This window comes from Monopterus albus, unplaced genomic scaffold (assembly GCF_001952655.1).
Source record: "Monopterus albus unplaced genomic scaffold, M_albus_1.0 scaffold36.1, whole genome shotgun sequence".
Classification (NCBI taxonomy): domain Eukaryota; kingdom Metazoa; phylum Chordata; class Actinopteri; order Synbranchiformes; family Synbranchidae; genus Monopterus; species Monopterus albus.
In genome coordinates this window covers 1,589,423-1,606,051 of record NW_018127916.1, presented here as the reverse complement: position 1 = coordinate 1,606,051, position 16,629 = coordinate 1,589,423, and the positions used below count along the sequence as shown (strand labels likewise).

Sequence of the window (16,629 nt, the reverse complement as noted above, 5' to 3'; positions counted from 1 at the left end):
CAGGTGGATATATCCTATTATTATGGTTGCCGTGTTTGGACCTGAATCGGAGTTCAGTTTCTCCTTGTGCGGTGGTACAGTAATCTTTCCGTTTTGTTTGCTCTAACCAGTGAGATGAGCTTTTCATGCAGACACAAGCAGTCCACTGTATTCAAGAGCAGCTTTCTTCATGATGAGGACACTAGAAATGAAACATGTCAGTAAAAGATTATAGAGGTTTGTTTTTCTTGGTAGTTTTCATTCACATTTGGATGAAATGTCTGACTGCATTGAATGAAATAAATTAAACCCAAAATAATATGTGGCACCCTACAGTATATCCTTAGGCCCTGAGTATGTATAGATAGATAGATAGATAGATGGGTAAAGGAGAGAAATCTGAGGACGAGCAACAGAGGGGAGATGCATGTTTTTCCATATTGTGATTGTACAACACTGAATTTTACCATATGGAGAAAGAGAGTGTCATTTTATGAATGGACAAATGCAGAAGACTGTTTTAACACTCTGTTCTTACAGGACACATCGAACTGTGTGGACTTGATGGGATATTTTCTACCAGTAGGACCTGCAGCTCATCCAGCATCAACCTCAGACCTCATCAGGTCTCGATCCTAAGAGACAATTAGGGCAATCCAATAAGCTTTCTTTACTGTAATGCCAATCTTAAGACAAGCCTGTCTGTATGTGTCTGTACTGTCATGGTTCAGCTACATTAATAATATATCCTCAAACTGGACAGAGTAGAGATGGAATTAATCCATAAATTAAGATAAGATTTAAATAGGGGAAATGGGATTTTGTACTGTATCTGTGTTGAACAGGGATGAAGTTTCGGGGATATTCTAGGCAGACACCTCCCAACCTATATGAGGTGACCACTGGGCTTTATATAAATCAAGGGACTGCCGCACAATATATGCAGTGAGAGTTGAATAGAGAGCTCGAGGTATCCCTGTGACCGTCCACACCAAGCTACAGGGATCAGATTACTAAAACAAGTATTCTCTCATTTCCAACTAAGGTTGTTACCCGAGCGAGCCGTGCCAGTTGGTGTGCCCTTGAGTGAGACAGCTCCCCACTAAGCACATGTCGATCTGGGGATTACATTCAGGGGTTTAGGAGGGGAAAGGAAACAGTAATCTGAAACTGTTGTGTCTTGTTGCCGTGCACTTTTCTTAATGCCACGCTATCATGGAGCATGTGGTGTTGTATGACTGTTGCCCAAGTAAGTTCAGCTGGGGAAACTATTTTTGCTTCACTAGATAGGTGCTCCACATTGTTTTGTTTCTCAGTAATTTAATTTGAGGGCTTTATTTGTTATTTTTGTTTTTTTTTTTTTTAGCACCACAGCAGACACTATAGATTTTGATCCATAAAGTAAATATGAATCCAAAGCATTGTTTAGGCAGTCCTACTTAGTCTAGCTGCTTCCTTCTGTTTCTGGTCTTTACACTAAGATAAGATAAGATAGCTATCTATGGTTTATAGCTTCAGATACTTCCAGGGATGAGAATTGTATCAGTCTTCTCATCTAACTCTCTGAAAGACTAAAAATAAAAAGTAATAACACCAGTTGCCAGATGATCAGATAGGTTTAAGAAAATTGGAAAACACCATTAAAATGCAAAGTGTCCATTCTAAATATTCACAGACCAATACCCTTGTTCACCTTTGATCCTTTGCACTTTTTCTTCCACAGTGACACATTATGTGCGCCTGCTTTCTTGTTTACCCAAAATGTTGTTCCATAATCTGGCTGAACTGTTGGCTTGTTTACAATTTAGCTGGTTTCCTCAAAAACTATGAAAAGCAGATAAAGTTGTAATAAACTACATGGAGAGCAACAGACACACCTTAACTGCTCTTCTTACCACCTGCCAAGGTGGTAACCCGGTTAAGCCACCCTGATTATTTCCATCCCTTTCCCAAGCTTTTACCTCTTCTATGTCTTTTCCCCCAGCTCCTTCTTGTTTGTCTCTGGCTACAATTGGAGGTACTTTATACTGAGGAAATTTAGATGTTTAAAAGGCACACATTAATGTCTGTTTATCTTCATTGTGCTGGGATGGAGAAATCTCAGGAAACATATTAAAACCTGGGCAAAGAAATCCTGATGGTATCTAACCTGCATCAGAGGTTTGTGAGAATGTTTTTATGGTTAGACTATACTCTAGTCTTGGTTTTGTCAGTGGTCAGTAGCTCCATGTTCAAGTGAAATAACAGTTCGATCATGTTCCAGTGAGTACAATGCTGACTAATTATTCTTCAAACTGATCCAATGCAGTGCTCTCAGAACAGATACTGATATGTTTGTGATGTGTTGTGTATCTCTGTGATTATCTGCCGTTCCAGCATGAAAATTATTGGGGCTTATCCTGGTATTACCATGCCATTATGTGGCACTAATTAAAAAATAAAGCATGTCTACTCTTGCCCAGCTGCTGTTAGACCCTGTTTAGCCTACAGGTTTGCTTTGAAACACTCCCTCATTACAGGGCCTCAAAGAAATATCATACAATAGCGAGTTGAAAAGGGCAATGCTTGAATGGAGTCTTAAAGGGGAGGCTGTACTTGGCCTTCAAGTATACATTCCTTCAGCTCAGTGCTTCCTCTGTGGTCCCGCTCCCCTGGCCCACCCCCTTCCCACTCAAGACTCAGTTCCCACAGGGGACTCAGCCAAAGCAAACTCCTCAGAGGAAGTCTCCCTCTCTTAGCGGTGAGAGAGAGATAGAGGGAGGGAAGGATGTCCTATCATCTGGCTCAGTGGGACCTGAGAGGCAGCAGGCTGTGTGAGAAGGGTGTTATGACTCTGCGGCCATGCTATGTCTATGATGTGGTGGTGAGTAAAGCCCGTGTGGCTGCTCTCCTGTGAGGTCAGTGTCAGATTTAGCCAGCAGGTCCCTTGTGGTGTCTGGGAGTGTCTGTTTTCTGACTCTATTATGTCTAGTGCTCATAGCCTTCCTGAAGCTGCAAACCTCAGGGTAGAAATAGTATTTGACGAGCAGACATCCTTTGTCAGGAAAACAACAGTCATGTCGGTAATTACAGAGTCTGATTCCACCAGGGCAGCAGTTCTTAAAAAAACCACCAGCCTTGAGTCAGTCAGGTGAGGGGTCGAGTCACCATTACTGAGCAGGACGCAGTCAGCAGGAGGTCTGGGTTACAAGAATTAACCTACAGTAGCAAAACCAAACAGTGTGCTGTGTGTGAATGGGTGTGTGTAATGTGATGACTGGTTAGACAGGTAGAGGAGACATTTGTGAGTCAGGGACATGTAAGGGGAGTGTCCAGACAAACACAGCACATACACCTCATGCAGCTTACACCCTGCAGCTGAAGAGGCAGAATAGAAAGCAGAAGGTGGCAAAACATTATTTAGACAGCAGACGAGAAATGCAGCTAAGATTAATTTCTATTACCGATTAATCAGTTGATCATTTTTTAAATTAATTATTTAATTAAGGGGAGTCAGTGTATTTACAGCACCAATTTAACACAACAAATGTTGATCAAAGTGCTTTAAAACAGCGTGGTAGTTTTATAATAATAATAATGTATCAAGTGAATATGAAAACATTGTGGCAATGTGAAAGGAGCTACTCATAGTGAGAAGCCCACAGAGAATGATCACCTGAATCCACAGCTCCCCTCAGCTTTACAAAGCTTTTAGGCAAGTTTCAGCTCATTGTTTAGTTGTTCACACTGATGTACATTTTCCAGCTGGATGCAAAAGCAGCTTCCAATGAAAGATTATCTTGTTCTGTAACTGTTGGGTGTGTAAATATGCAAAGGTTTTCCCACAGGTTTGCAGATTCATCTTAAAATACATAAATGTTGTATTCGCCACTTGTTTCCACTGCTCCCAAGATGCCAAAAATCTGATATGACAGCAGGTTTAACAAGAGAAAGCAAATATAATCCGATAAATACTTGATAATGAAATGGATTAATGAAGATCAAAAAATAAAGGCAGCAATTATGGACAGGAGCATAAATTGCACAATAGTCATGTTGCACAAAAACTATTTCAGAATAAAAAGACCAGTCTTGTTGTCATCTTTCACTTTTGAGAAGCTTAAATCTTTTTTTGTTTTTGCTTGATAAATTATCATTAAAACTTTGATTTGTAGAATTTTCTGTAGCCTGACTAGTCAACTCATTTTTTTTTTCAGAACTTTGGCACAATTTGGTTTCTGTAGTTCAAGTATACAGTGCCAGACCTGACTAACACCTCCACCCATGAGCACCCTGTACCAGACACACATGCAAGCCTTCCCACGCACACATATGCATGTCTACACCCGCAACCACCCACCCCCCCACGCGCACTGACACCCACTCATAGCTGCATGCACTCACGCAGCATCTGACATTGTGTAGAAAAGCTGTGAGACATGATTTATTACCAGCCGGGCCTCTCACGTAATACTAAATGAGGTTTGTCATTAATTTCCACCTTGAGGTGATTACAGCGAGCAGTTATTATGGTTTCACAACCACACGCAAAGAGTGTTTTCCATTGAGAATTTTGAAGGTAGACAGTAAACATTTGTCTTGAATCGCACACGCAGACAAGGAGATGGGAGCATTTGCCGTTCCTTGAGGCAGAATGTCATAGTAGTGAGTAAGAGAGCGGCAGGCAGGTCTGTGCTGGCTCTGTGCCTGCCTAGGTAAACATACAGTATCCTCTGTCTGACAAGTGCAGACCTGAGGGCTAAGGAGGTTAGCCATCTCACTGCATGGGCCTGCAGCTTGCCACACACACAGACATACAATATATCCAATCTGTGGCTCTTGAGATTCAGTATTTTGTGTCAGATGCTTCTCTCCCTTGGCTTTCCAAGCTCAGTGCGATACATGACCCCACAGGCCTGAGTTAAAATGCAATGCTCTCTGAACACTTTAACTCGAACGTCTATAAGATCTGAGTGCAATTACCTTAATTCGTCTCCTTCTCTGACTCCTTCTGTCTGTATATTGCAATATTTCTGTGGTTCGGGGAGTCGATCTGCTCCACCTGACGGCGCCTCTTCTGCCTGGCAGGGAGCAATGTAGCCCTACTGGCTGCCAGCCAGACCAGCTTGAGTGTCTGCTTAGCTCAAAGCCCTGCTCACACACACACGAACATGTAGACATGCCAAGTTCAGAGACTGAACGTTAACACAGACACATTTTCTGTCCTCTTTTCCTCTCTGTGACTTCTCTGCTGTTTTCTTTTTCATCTTTTCTTTTTCTACCTTTCTGTGACTGTCTGCTCTTTTCCTGCAGGTATTATAAGATTGAAATTTTTTTTTTTATCACTTTTGCATAAAGTCATCTTCTGACAAATCCATGTGTTGCTCATGAAAAATGCCATTTACAATCATACAGTATCATTTTTAGAAGTTGTGGCCTCATGAAATATCTGCTGTACTCCATAATGTAATATCTATTTTTTCCTGCACAGATGATGATGATTAACCATCTATTCTCTCTTCTCTCCTCAGTCCCCCAGCCCAGTCCCAGCCAAAAGGTCCAAATTCAACAAATCACAATCTCCATCAGCTGATAAAGACAAGAAACCTGACTGGTTACAATCGCTGACAAAGTCTGCACACAAGGTGTGTATGCTGTGTGGCCATGTTGTCAGCATGAACCTGCATTCGCAGTTAAGCACAAAGGTCAAATGTGGTGTAAAAGCATTATCATGTAGTTATGAGCTCTCATCATTTGGCCATGTTAAATAAAGAGGGGCCTTTGAATGTGTTCCTTATGGCTGATTTAATGTGCTAGTGGTAGTTTATTGTGGGTTCATCCAAGTTTGTTACTTTGTTTGTTGTTCCAGGATCTGAAACAGGCCCAACTGAAACAGAGACCCTCTGCTTTCCGCCCGTGGTCTCCCAAAGCAGCAGAAAAAGAGAAGCCAGCCACCCAGAATGAGGTGGAGAGGTGAGTAATCTGAGCAAAGCTGTTAGTTTCTGTTTTAAAGACATGGTATTTATTAAACTGTACTTATAACCAATGAAATGCTTTAAATATATCTCTGTTGCCTCCACAGGTCTTACTTAAAGAATCAGGAGATGATGATAGCCCCCAATCTGACACTAGCTCCCCTGGCTCCTCCGGTCCATCCCAGAGACAGTCACACTCCTGGCAGGGGGTGCACAACCATTTCCAGGTCACCACAAGAGCTGCCTAATGGAGACATACAAGCTGCGGCAAAGCTGGTCCTTTCTAGTACCACCAACCGAGCCGACAACATGGACACAGATGGGGAGATTGATGTGGATGACTGTGATGATTGTGAGTATCTCTCCTCATCTGGAGTTTGTAAAATCCAGAACAACTGAACATTACAAGAGTCAGCCTATCAGATTTTTAATGTTCCAACTTTCATTACACAATGAGCCTGGCTGGGAGTGAGCCATAGTAGAACTGGTTCAGGGTGATTTCTGTGCAACTACACCACCTGCTGCCAACACAAAGTTATTCTTTTCAACTGTAGTATATATTGTTTATTTCTAATGTCTTACAAGAGCAGCAGTAGAAAAAAGTGCTCATGCTTAGTTTTCTAGCTGATACATTCAACTCTAAAACAGCTTCTATATGGATGCTGTGATTCCAACCAGTGGTAACCAAGAGGTACTGTATTTACGCAGTTACCAAGGGGTATGTGGAAAGACTGGTGAGCAGTTGGACTAATTTAATGAATATATATGTACATATTGAGTCAGCTATAGCATCCAAATAGCACCTAGTTGAAACACTGAGCTCAAAGTAATGGATGAATGGTTTAAATACAGCTCAAAGAAATGGATAAACAATCAACTAGCTAAAACATAATGTATAAATAGTTGAAATAGTGAGCTAAAACAATAAACAAACTCTTCAAATACCTGCTTTATTGTAATGGATTGCTATAGCTTTAGCTTTAGTAGTAATGGTTAAACATTTGAAACAGCTACCTAAAAGTAATGGTGAAATAATGGAGCAGCTAAAAGTAAAAAACATAATAAAAATAGCTCAAATGAATCAGTTAAAGTTCAAAAACATTTCAAAATTAATGGATAAATAGTTGAAACAGCCTGCTAAAAGTAATAGTGAAATAACTGAAAGTTATACATAAACAGGAAAATAGCTAAAGAGAACCGCTGCTTTATCAAAGAAAACATTCATTTTAAAACCTGAAAACATACGGCGAATGTCACTAATCTGTTAGTTTTTATGATTTCTTATTTCTTGAGGTGTGCTGATAGCCCATCTATTCTTTGAGAATGAACACAGTCATCCTCTTGCAATTCAGCCACAGTGCTACTATTTATTAAACCTCTGTCTTCCTCAGATCCAGTGCCAGCTTCCTCGATGGCTTCTCCTCCATCAGCTTGCACCAGTGTGCCTCAGACTCTGACCCCTCAGACCATTGCTCGAGCTCAGGAGGGACCTGCCTGGCTGTCAGGGCCCGTTTGCCCAGAGATGGACACCCTCAGACAGATGTTGTATGCGGGCCTGGACACCAAAGAAGCCAGGGAAAAACTCCTGCAGGAGATTGTCAGAATGAGAGTTAAGCAGGAGGAGAAGCTGGCAGCTGCTGTGCAAGCTAAACGCAGCCTTCAGCAGGTATCACAGCTTGTTTTTATGAATACTACATAATAAAAATGAAATGACTCTCTTGGTTAATATAATTGTATTAAAGATGAGATGACTTATATGTTTACAGGAACTGGAGTTTGTGAAAGTGGCTAAGAAAGGTCGCCTTCGTGAGGCCATTGAAGCCAAGCGCAACCTGCGAAAGGAGATTGAACGCCTTCGTGTGGATTGGGAGAGGAAGATGAGGGACGCAGAGGAGTCTTGTGTGCGGCTGAAACGAGACTTGGAGAGGGAGAGACAGCTGCGAGTTTGTGACAAAGGCTGTGAGGCTGAGCATCTCCGGGTCAAGTACTCTACTCAGGTAACATGTCTCGACAGATAACCACAATTCCTAAAAGATACATTTTTGATCCTGTCCATTATTTGTTTTTTGGATTCATCGACTGCTGTCTGTGTTTGGTTGTATTGCGCAGATTGAAGAGCTGCATGTGCAGCTACAACAAGCAGAAGCCGATCGCGAGCAGCTGAGACAGGAATTGCAGCAGGAGAGAGAAGCTCGGCAGAGCCTGGAGAGTGCTGTCAAAGACCTGCAAACCCAGCTGGCGCTGAAGGCTGACAGCAGCGCTCCTGGAGATTCCAAGGAAGCAAACACAGACATACAAAGACAGACCACACAAAACACCAATGGATCCTAAACCTGCACATTCACAACAGGAGAAAAAAGACTCAAATAAAAGAAGCCTGGTTAAGGAATGTGTTGCACCTCTTGTGAGGGAAAAGAGACTCAGCAAAGTGCAAAGTTGTTCATGTAGAGGAAACTTGATCATATATAATATGATATGATATGATGCTATTCGATATTATTATGAAAATATATGTATTTTACAAAATGAACTGGAAAGTAGCATGTCGTAAGAACGTAAAACTAAGAAAGCCTTCTTCGGTGATGAACACATCTCTCCAGTGATGTCAGAGCCCTCGGTCAGACACCTGACGCTGTCCAAGGATTTTATTTTGGTATAAGCTATTCAAAGATGTACAAATATAGCCACATAACACTACTTGAATATGAAGGGAAGTAATGTGTTCTGCCTGGTGAAACATGAGCAGGTGATGAAACTCTTGGTGCCACAAAATATTGGTACACTCATAGGTGTCACTGCAGACCACTGGAAACAAGAGACACCAGTTTACCACTATTTACTTTTAATATCAGCTTGCTTTTTATAACTGTGTAGAGGATGTACTTTTTAAGAAATATTGCTTGCGCAGCACAGGTAAGAAAAAGCATTCATATACTGTACAAACATGTACGCATGTATACCAGCTTGTTTAGCTTTTGTATTTTACAAACCTGAAGTAATGGAGGTTGCATAGGCTGTTTCAGGTTCACTATTGATTTACGCTTAGATATTTTATGGAAGTGTTACTTTTTAATATTATGATGCAAGTTTATTTGTTGTTTGAGCATTGTTTCCAGTAATATTTTTGCAACCAAAACATGTGATAAATAGTAAATATTCTTGCCCACTTTAGTGCAGATAAGTCTAGAAATACCCTTCTAAAAGAAAAAAAAAACATTTCAATAGTTGTCTGTTTTTGTTGAAACACGGTACTTCTGATTTTCTATTGAGTATTGTGAAATAATTTATATTCTGTAATAATTTGCTGCCTATCGACAGAAAGCTTTCATTTTTAGGCACTGTTTTAGGGCTCCTGAATCAACAAATGCTGTTTATATGAACAACATTTCTACATATATACAAAATATGAATATATATTTTTTTTACTTTAAGAAAAGGAATTGCACTTTTTAAAGAAAAGAACCTTGCGTTGTACCCCCTCTTACATTTTTCACAAATTAACATGAACTTTGAATTTAAACACACGTTCACTTACTATCCTTTGATGTAAATACAATAATATTGTAAATAAGATATTTGTTGGTATGCTTGCTTGCTCCAGACTTAAACTGATTATGAATATTATTATTTTTTGCTCTTACTTGAAACCAAAAAAGAAACTATATTTGGATTTGCAAAACTACACATTCATATCCCATCAGTATCTTTGCATTCACAGGGCATTTACCAGAAACAATGAACTGTCAGTAGTCATGAACTTGACCTGTCAGTAGTTTTTGTAGGTTTGACACATGAACAGAATATTATAAGTTGTCCTTTTATTTTATCTAAGAAGATTTTTTATTATTTGATGAATTATAGAGTACATATTACGGCACAGACCAAAAACTAAAAATGGGTTTTATTCCCTGCACCTCCAACTCCCTCGTCAGATAGAGTAGAAGTGACACCGTCTCGTGGTTTCGAACCTAGGTGCTCTTATATATTTAGACAAGAAGCAGTTTTATGTCATATCATTATAATACCCTTGCTCAGTATTTGTTGGGTACAGTGTAATAGCAATATCCATTTTGTTGGCTGATGTTCTTGTAGTATTGGTTTGGAAATGGGGTCTCACCTGCCTCTTGTTTCAATGTTTTTTATTTTCGCAAAACCTGTATAATACCCATTAAAATCTCAATCAGTTCTACAGTGTTTAGATTAGTGTTCTTTAACTTTTACCACAAAGGCATTATGGAATCCAGACTAAATTATGTCAATAATTGTTGGATGGATTGTCATTTAACAGTGGTTCCCAAACCTTTCAACTTAAATCTAAAGCAGAATTAATTAATGTATGTATGCAATATGGGTTGTTAGAATTAATGTGCTAATAACGATTTAATGCAAATTCCTTTTAAAGCTTTTTTAGGCGTGATTAACTCACGCACATTCTGTGATTTTGACCCTCGGCTCACCCCGTAATTTGGGAAATCAGGAAGTGGGAGCAGCAGAAATTGATCTTAAAAAAAGATTGTTTTTTTTTTTTAAGCTAAATTCAGCTTCAAAGCCCTGACATGGTTCTCTCAAGAGAACCCCTCTGTTAAGGTGTCCCTTTAAGGTACATTTAGTGGTGGAAGAACTACTCAGATCCTTGACTTGGGTAAAGCTAGCAAAAATACTCTGTTACAAGTAAAAGTGCTGCTTTCAAAATGTTACTTAAGTAAAAGTGTTTGCACCAAAACATACTTAAAGTGCTAAAAGTAAAAATACTGATTATACAAAATGGCACATTTCACATTCTTGTATATCATATTATTGTATTATAATTATTGATGCATTATTGTGTACATCACATTTAATGTTGCAGGTGGTAAAGGGGAACTAGTTTTAATTACTCTATATGCATTTAATTTGAAATACTGCTGGGCAGCTTGTGAATTTTCCACAAGCAGATCAATGAAGTTTTATAATTATACTGTATTATTTTTTTTTTTTTATTAATCTCATCATGAAAAGTAACTAAACTTATAAAATAAATGTAGTGGAGTAAAAACTACAATATTTTTCTCTAAAATGTAGTGAAGTCAAAATATGGAGTAATAGAAAGCAAAAATACAGTACAGGTACCTTGAAATTTTAAGAATAAATGTACTTGTTACTTTCCACCACTGTTCAGATCAAATTGAAAAATGTGTGATTATTTGCAATTAATTGTGAGTTAGCTAAAGTCAATAATGTGATTAATCACAATTAAATATTTTAATCGATTGACAGCATATATATATATATATATATATATACATATATATATACACACACATACACACACACACATAGGGAGAGAAATTTTGTTCTTCCCAACAGAGGAACACTGAAGTTGTTCTGGAAACACTTTACTAAACAGTCTTATACTGTATGTCACCCATCTTTGTATACATGTACTGTATGTCACACAGTTGCCTCTAGGGGGAAATCATAACACACAGCTGAAGAGTATATCCTTCCAGCTTAATAGTTAAATGCACAAGTGAGTCCAACTTTAAATCCTAATAGTGCCTATCCTAACAGTTTATTGAGTCTAAAAAGTCTTTCTATATTCTGTAATGACTCGGACTGCCATAAGTGCAGTTCAATTAATATGCAAACCCTTCCTATCCTTCTCTTTTTCTTCAGAGGCTTAGTCGTTGCAAGAGAATCCCTTCATAAAAGCAAGGCTGAAGCCTCACCCCAGGATTACAGCGTGAGGAAGATTTAGTGACCAACACATGGTGCACATTTCTTCCCTGCAAGCCTTCTCTCAATGCAAAAAAATAAATAAATTTAAGAAGACTCTATGGCTGCCACACTGGATCACAGGACACAGGATGATGAGAAATGAACCTTCAGGATAGGAAGATTGTCCCCTGATTGCATGTGGGAAGACTTGAACTGGAAAAAGAGGACATGCTGACATTTTGCAAGCTGCATGAGAGAAACCGTGATCTAAAGTCACAGAAGAGCCCAATAGGGTGAGGAGGAAGGTGAGTTCATGTGGTATGAATGGGACAGGAAAGTTGGACCCAAATGTCCAGTTCAGGGATGAACATCATCACAACAATGGCACCTCCGTCGCCAGGGCTGAATAGCAGCCCACCCTTTTCCTCTCTGTCTCCTAAGAATTCCACCTTTCACACTGTGGGATCGTTGTCATCAGGGATGCTCTCCTCCTCACCAGTTAAGGACTCCTCTCAACAGGTGAAACAGAGCTTGAACCCCTTGAATTCGCCCACCCCATCCATTATGAGCTCTCCAAAACGCTGGCAGAAGGCATCCATCTCCAGACTTGCAGAGGAGTTTTTCTGGATTGGTGGTAGCATGGTTGCACAGCCTAAATGGAGACTGGGTCAGTTTGGTAAGACTTACTGATTGCTCATTTAATACATTTGCTTTAAAACACTCTTCCAAGACACATATGGCATTAATGTGATACATGGACCTGTAATTTAAAAGCTTTAATAATTCTATTTTATTGCAGTTGGCCTCTGAAATATGTGAGTTCAATATATAACAGAGCAGAGAAGCACTGAGATCTGTGAGTAGATAATGGGCATATGGACAGTAGACAATCCTTTAGGATTAGCCTGAATAATGTGCCAGGCTGCATCACATGTATCTGAGCTTCAGATTACAAACCTGCTCGCCGCACATAAACCAACCACACTACTTCACAATTAAGAAGAATGACCTGAATGTTACAGTAAAGCTGTGCTAGGGGAAGCAGTTTACATCACTAGAATGCAATTAAGATTTGAGGGATTTGTTTTATAGACAATGTTAATTTAGAGGGTTCTTTTCCATCTTGTGCTTTTTTATTATTAACACATACAGTATACAGCTGCTTAAATCCCAGTGTGACGCAGGCTATAATCTCATAAGCAAGATGGTAAACTGCTACTTGTCTTGGCTGCTTCAGGGATCCCTCTAGGGTTGTCATAATGTCTTCCTGAACAAAATCACGACACATGTACTAATATACTATCTCAACAAAAATTGTCATATTCATAAGACACGTCTGACTAAATCACTCATAAAATGGCACCGGCATTTGTCATTTCATGTGAGTGATGTAAGAAACATGGGCTGAATCGACTCCTCTGATGATTGTAGCAAATAAATGACAATGTTATTATCCCAGCGGATTTCAAGCTTGACTAAAAAAAAAAAGGGACACCTTCTTGATCCTTGGTAAATAATGTGTTTCTGTGTGCTCTCCTGTAGTGGAGAGGTGCATGTGCACCATGCAGGCCGGCACTCAGATGACCAAACTAAAGGGGAAGAAGAATGGGCTGGTCCGTTTCTTTTACCTGGATGAACACAAGTCCTGCATTCGGTGGCGGCCCTCCAAAAAACATGACAAGGCAAAAAGTGAGCCATCACCACTTGGAATTTATAGAACTGAATGTACAGTATAATTACCAGCTTCTTCTCATGCGGATGGTTTTTATGTAACCATCAAAACCTGATTTTACAGCACTGATCACATGGCAAGAGAGTAATTATTATAAAATCACCATCAATAATAGATAAAATAGATCTATCAAAGGATGGGAGAAGAATAAAATGAGCCTCCTCTCAGCAGGGCTACAGAAAGCTTACTTCCAGCCCTGTTTAGGTGAGACTTACTCATTAACTTATTGTTGACATATCAGTATCTCTGGTTCTTCTGAGCAAAATCACACTTGGTAGTAACCCCACTTTTTATATTGATATGGTTGTAAAAGCAATATCTGCATATAAAGATTTAGTTTATACTTAATGGGAAAGATGCTGTAGAAAATTCACTATACCTGCCTGTTTTATTTATTGGTTATGAAGATTTTCACTGATTGGATTATAATAAATTGAGAAATAAATAAATAAAATTACTGTAAAATGTATTTTATCTCAGCATTTTTCTAGGCCTTCCTAAAATGTGTTTATTCATCATACTGTTTGAAGGCAAATCTTCACATTAAATATTTCATGATATTCAAGCAGCTGTGTTAGCCAGAAAAATAAAATCAGCAATTTATACGTACTTGAATCTAAAAGGGACCGAAAGGGTTTACAAATAATAAAGGCAATCTGAAATAAATGAAGAAATTTTCTCAGGTAGTTCAGTACAAATTGAGTTTATAGACAGTCACTGGAACCACTGATACAAACAGTTTAAAATGGCAGAAATCTCTGAATCATCATAAGTTGTTTTGATCATCTGTTTCAGTAACTATTGATTCCATCCATGAAGTCTGTGAGGGGAAAAAGTCAGAGCTCTTCAGGCGTTACGCAGACGCCTGCTTTGACCCAAACTGCTGCTTCAGCATTTACCACGGGGAGCATGTAAAGTGCCTGGACCTGGTCTCCACCAATGCAGAGGAGGCACGCACCTGGATTACTGGACTGAAATACCTTATGGCTGGTATCAGTGATGAAGACAGTTTGGCCCGGAGGCAACGCACCCGTGATCAATATCCTTTGTTCAGTCTCCAAATGACGTAGCTATTACAAACATATCACTTCACATTCACCTGATGATTTTGCCTAAAGGTGATAGTACACATACACAAGAAAATACTCTGACAGGACCTGATCATGATCCTTTTAGTTTCCTCCTTAACTGCAGCCTTACATGGTTACAGCAAACGTTCTCTGATGCTGACAAAAATGGAGATGGCACCTTAAGCATGCGAGAGCTTCACCAGCTGCTCCACAAATTCAATGTAAATTTACCCAAGCAGAAAGTGAGGCAGATGTTTCAAGTAAGGCTCACTTCCACAAAGGTGTCGTGAAAGCTGCCATAAATTTCATATACATGACACGCCATCAAAGCTACTTCTGGGATCTTGTATATTTCATAATCTAGTATCATTAATACACTGTAGTAGTGATAAAAACTGCAAACACTAACTAGAAAAACTGCTGACTTAATGGCTCTACTCAAGTAATGTATGTTAGTTGAAAAATAAATTAACAAGACTAGGCGTCAACAGCCATTCTGCCAGCTCTCTAAGGCTATATTTAGCAACAATTGTGCTATGTGTGAAATGCTATTGTCAGCTTACTAACATGCTTACTGTGACAATGTTGGTGTCTAATGCATGGTCAATCAACTGCAATTGTCAAAGTTGAAAGGGTTTCATCTTATTGGAATAATAAATAAATGAATATACACAAAATTTCATGGCAATCCATCTAATAGTTGAAATATTTCTGTCGAGACTGAAGGGACGAACCAACAAGTAGGCCGGCAGCGGCATTTACAGAGACGTGCGCATTGCTACCCTGGCTGAAAACAAATAGGTTTGTATATAGCAAAGCATGGCATACAGGATGATTTTAAATCTGAGAAAACAGAGCGCATCAGCAGGAGAGGATTAACACATGATTTGTAGACTGGATAATTAAATTATTTAATAATGCACTGATGTTTTGGCCTTGTAGTCTTCCTCAGAGTACAAACTGACAACAGAAAGAACCTGGATGAAAAAAATAAATACGAAGGCATTTGAAATAGTGAAAAAAGGGTTGTTGTTTTTTGTGAAAAAGGTTAAACGTGGGAAATCCTTGATGCTTCCTTAGGCCTGTTCTTTATGTGATCTTTACATCACATTTGTCAGAGAATCAGTAAGACATAAGGATGCAGATGAGGCCAGCAGACAAGTATAGAGATCATAAAGAGTATTTTGGCAGGACAGGGCAGAGGAGAGCCACAGGAAGGCCATATGGCTGCTGCCTAACAGATGGTTTTAGTTGCACTGCACTTTGACTTTAGTTCAGTAACTCACTGTCCTTCCCTGCTGATGAGGACTCCTTGTGAACAGGCTCAATCACTTTTGACTACGGTAGACGTATATCTCTCGCAAGGAGGCACATACAGTATTTTCTCTGGCAGGGTGGTTATCTAAAATCACACAGAGTGAGTGAATTATCTCTGGCTCATAAAATACTTTTGTCATTATCTGTAGGAAGCAGACACAGATGAGAACCAGGGCTCTCTGGGCTTCGAAGAATTCTGTTCATTCTATAAGATGATTTCCACACGCAGAGACCTCTACCTGATAATGATCTCCTACAGCAATCAGAAAGAAGTCATGGACCTTCACGACCTTGCATGCTTTCTGGAGAATGAACAGAAGGTACAACAAACCTGGTAAAAAGAATCAGGATTGGATCAGTTAATTCAAAAAATGACTTTCCTGATGCTGTTTTATTTACAGATGCAAGGCCTAACCAGAGAACATCTGGTTGACATAGTGGTCAAGTCTGAGCCATGTCCTGAGAACCTGCAGCGTATGGTGCTGGGTATTGATGGTATGGGGAGCTTTCTTATGACAGCATATTTAATAAGACATACAGTATGATCGCTGAGAAACACCGCTAACATCACCTGTGTCACTAGGACCAGACAGGACATTGACATACAATTAAAACACCTGGTCTGAACCTTTATTCCTTAAGGTTTTACCAATTACATGCGGAGTCCTGCAGGTGATATCTTCAACCCTGAACACAATCAGGTGAATCAGGACATGACGCAGCCTCTGTGTAACTACTTCATTGCTACGTCACACAACACCTACCTGACAGGAGACCAGCTGCTGTCTCAGTCTAGAGTGGAAATGTACGCCTGTGTTCTCCAGGCTGGCTGTCGCTGTGTGGAGGGGGAGGGCCCGCTGGACCCGAGCTTCAACTCACA

General features: G+C 39.6%; 2 protein-coding genes across 2 annotated transcripts in view; both read left to right on the top strand.

Moving 5' to 3' along the window:
* Nucleotides 1-10,119, top strand: part of skib (v-ski avian sarcoma viral oncogene homolog b) — a 30,804-nt gene extending 20,685 nt beyond the window's left edge. The window contains 6 exon segments of the mRNA XM_020598071.1: nt 5,490-5,603; nt 5,828-5,931; nt 6,041-6,285; nt 7,325-7,599; nt 7,700-7,930; nt 8,043-10,119. Of these exon segments, the coding sequence (XP_020453727.1) occupies nt 5,490-5,603; nt 5,828-5,931; nt 6,041-6,285; nt 7,325-7,599; nt 7,700-7,930; nt 8,043-8,264 (1,191 nt within the window). The 3' untranslated portion in view covers nt 8,265-10,119.
* A 1,859-nt stretch (nt 10,120-11,978) lies between these two features.
* plch2b (phospholipase C, eta 2b) overlaps nt 11,979-16,629 on the top strand; it is a 9,037-nt gene continuing 4,386 nt past the window's right edge. Inside the window, exons 1-7 of the mRNA XM_020597970.1 lie at nt 11,979-12,306; nt 13,173-13,319; nt 14,158-14,401; nt 14,563-14,692; nt 15,899-16,069; nt 16,151-16,244; nt 16,392-16,601. Coding sequence (XP_020453626.1) covers nt 11,979-12,306; nt 13,173-13,319; nt 14,158-14,401; nt 14,563-14,692; nt 15,899-16,069; nt 16,151-16,244; nt 16,392-16,601 — 1,324 coding nt within the window. The remainder of the gene's footprint in view (nt 12,307-13,172; nt 13,320-14,157; nt 14,402-14,562; nt 14,693-15,898; nt 16,070-16,150; nt 16,245-16,391; nt 16,602-16,629) is intronic.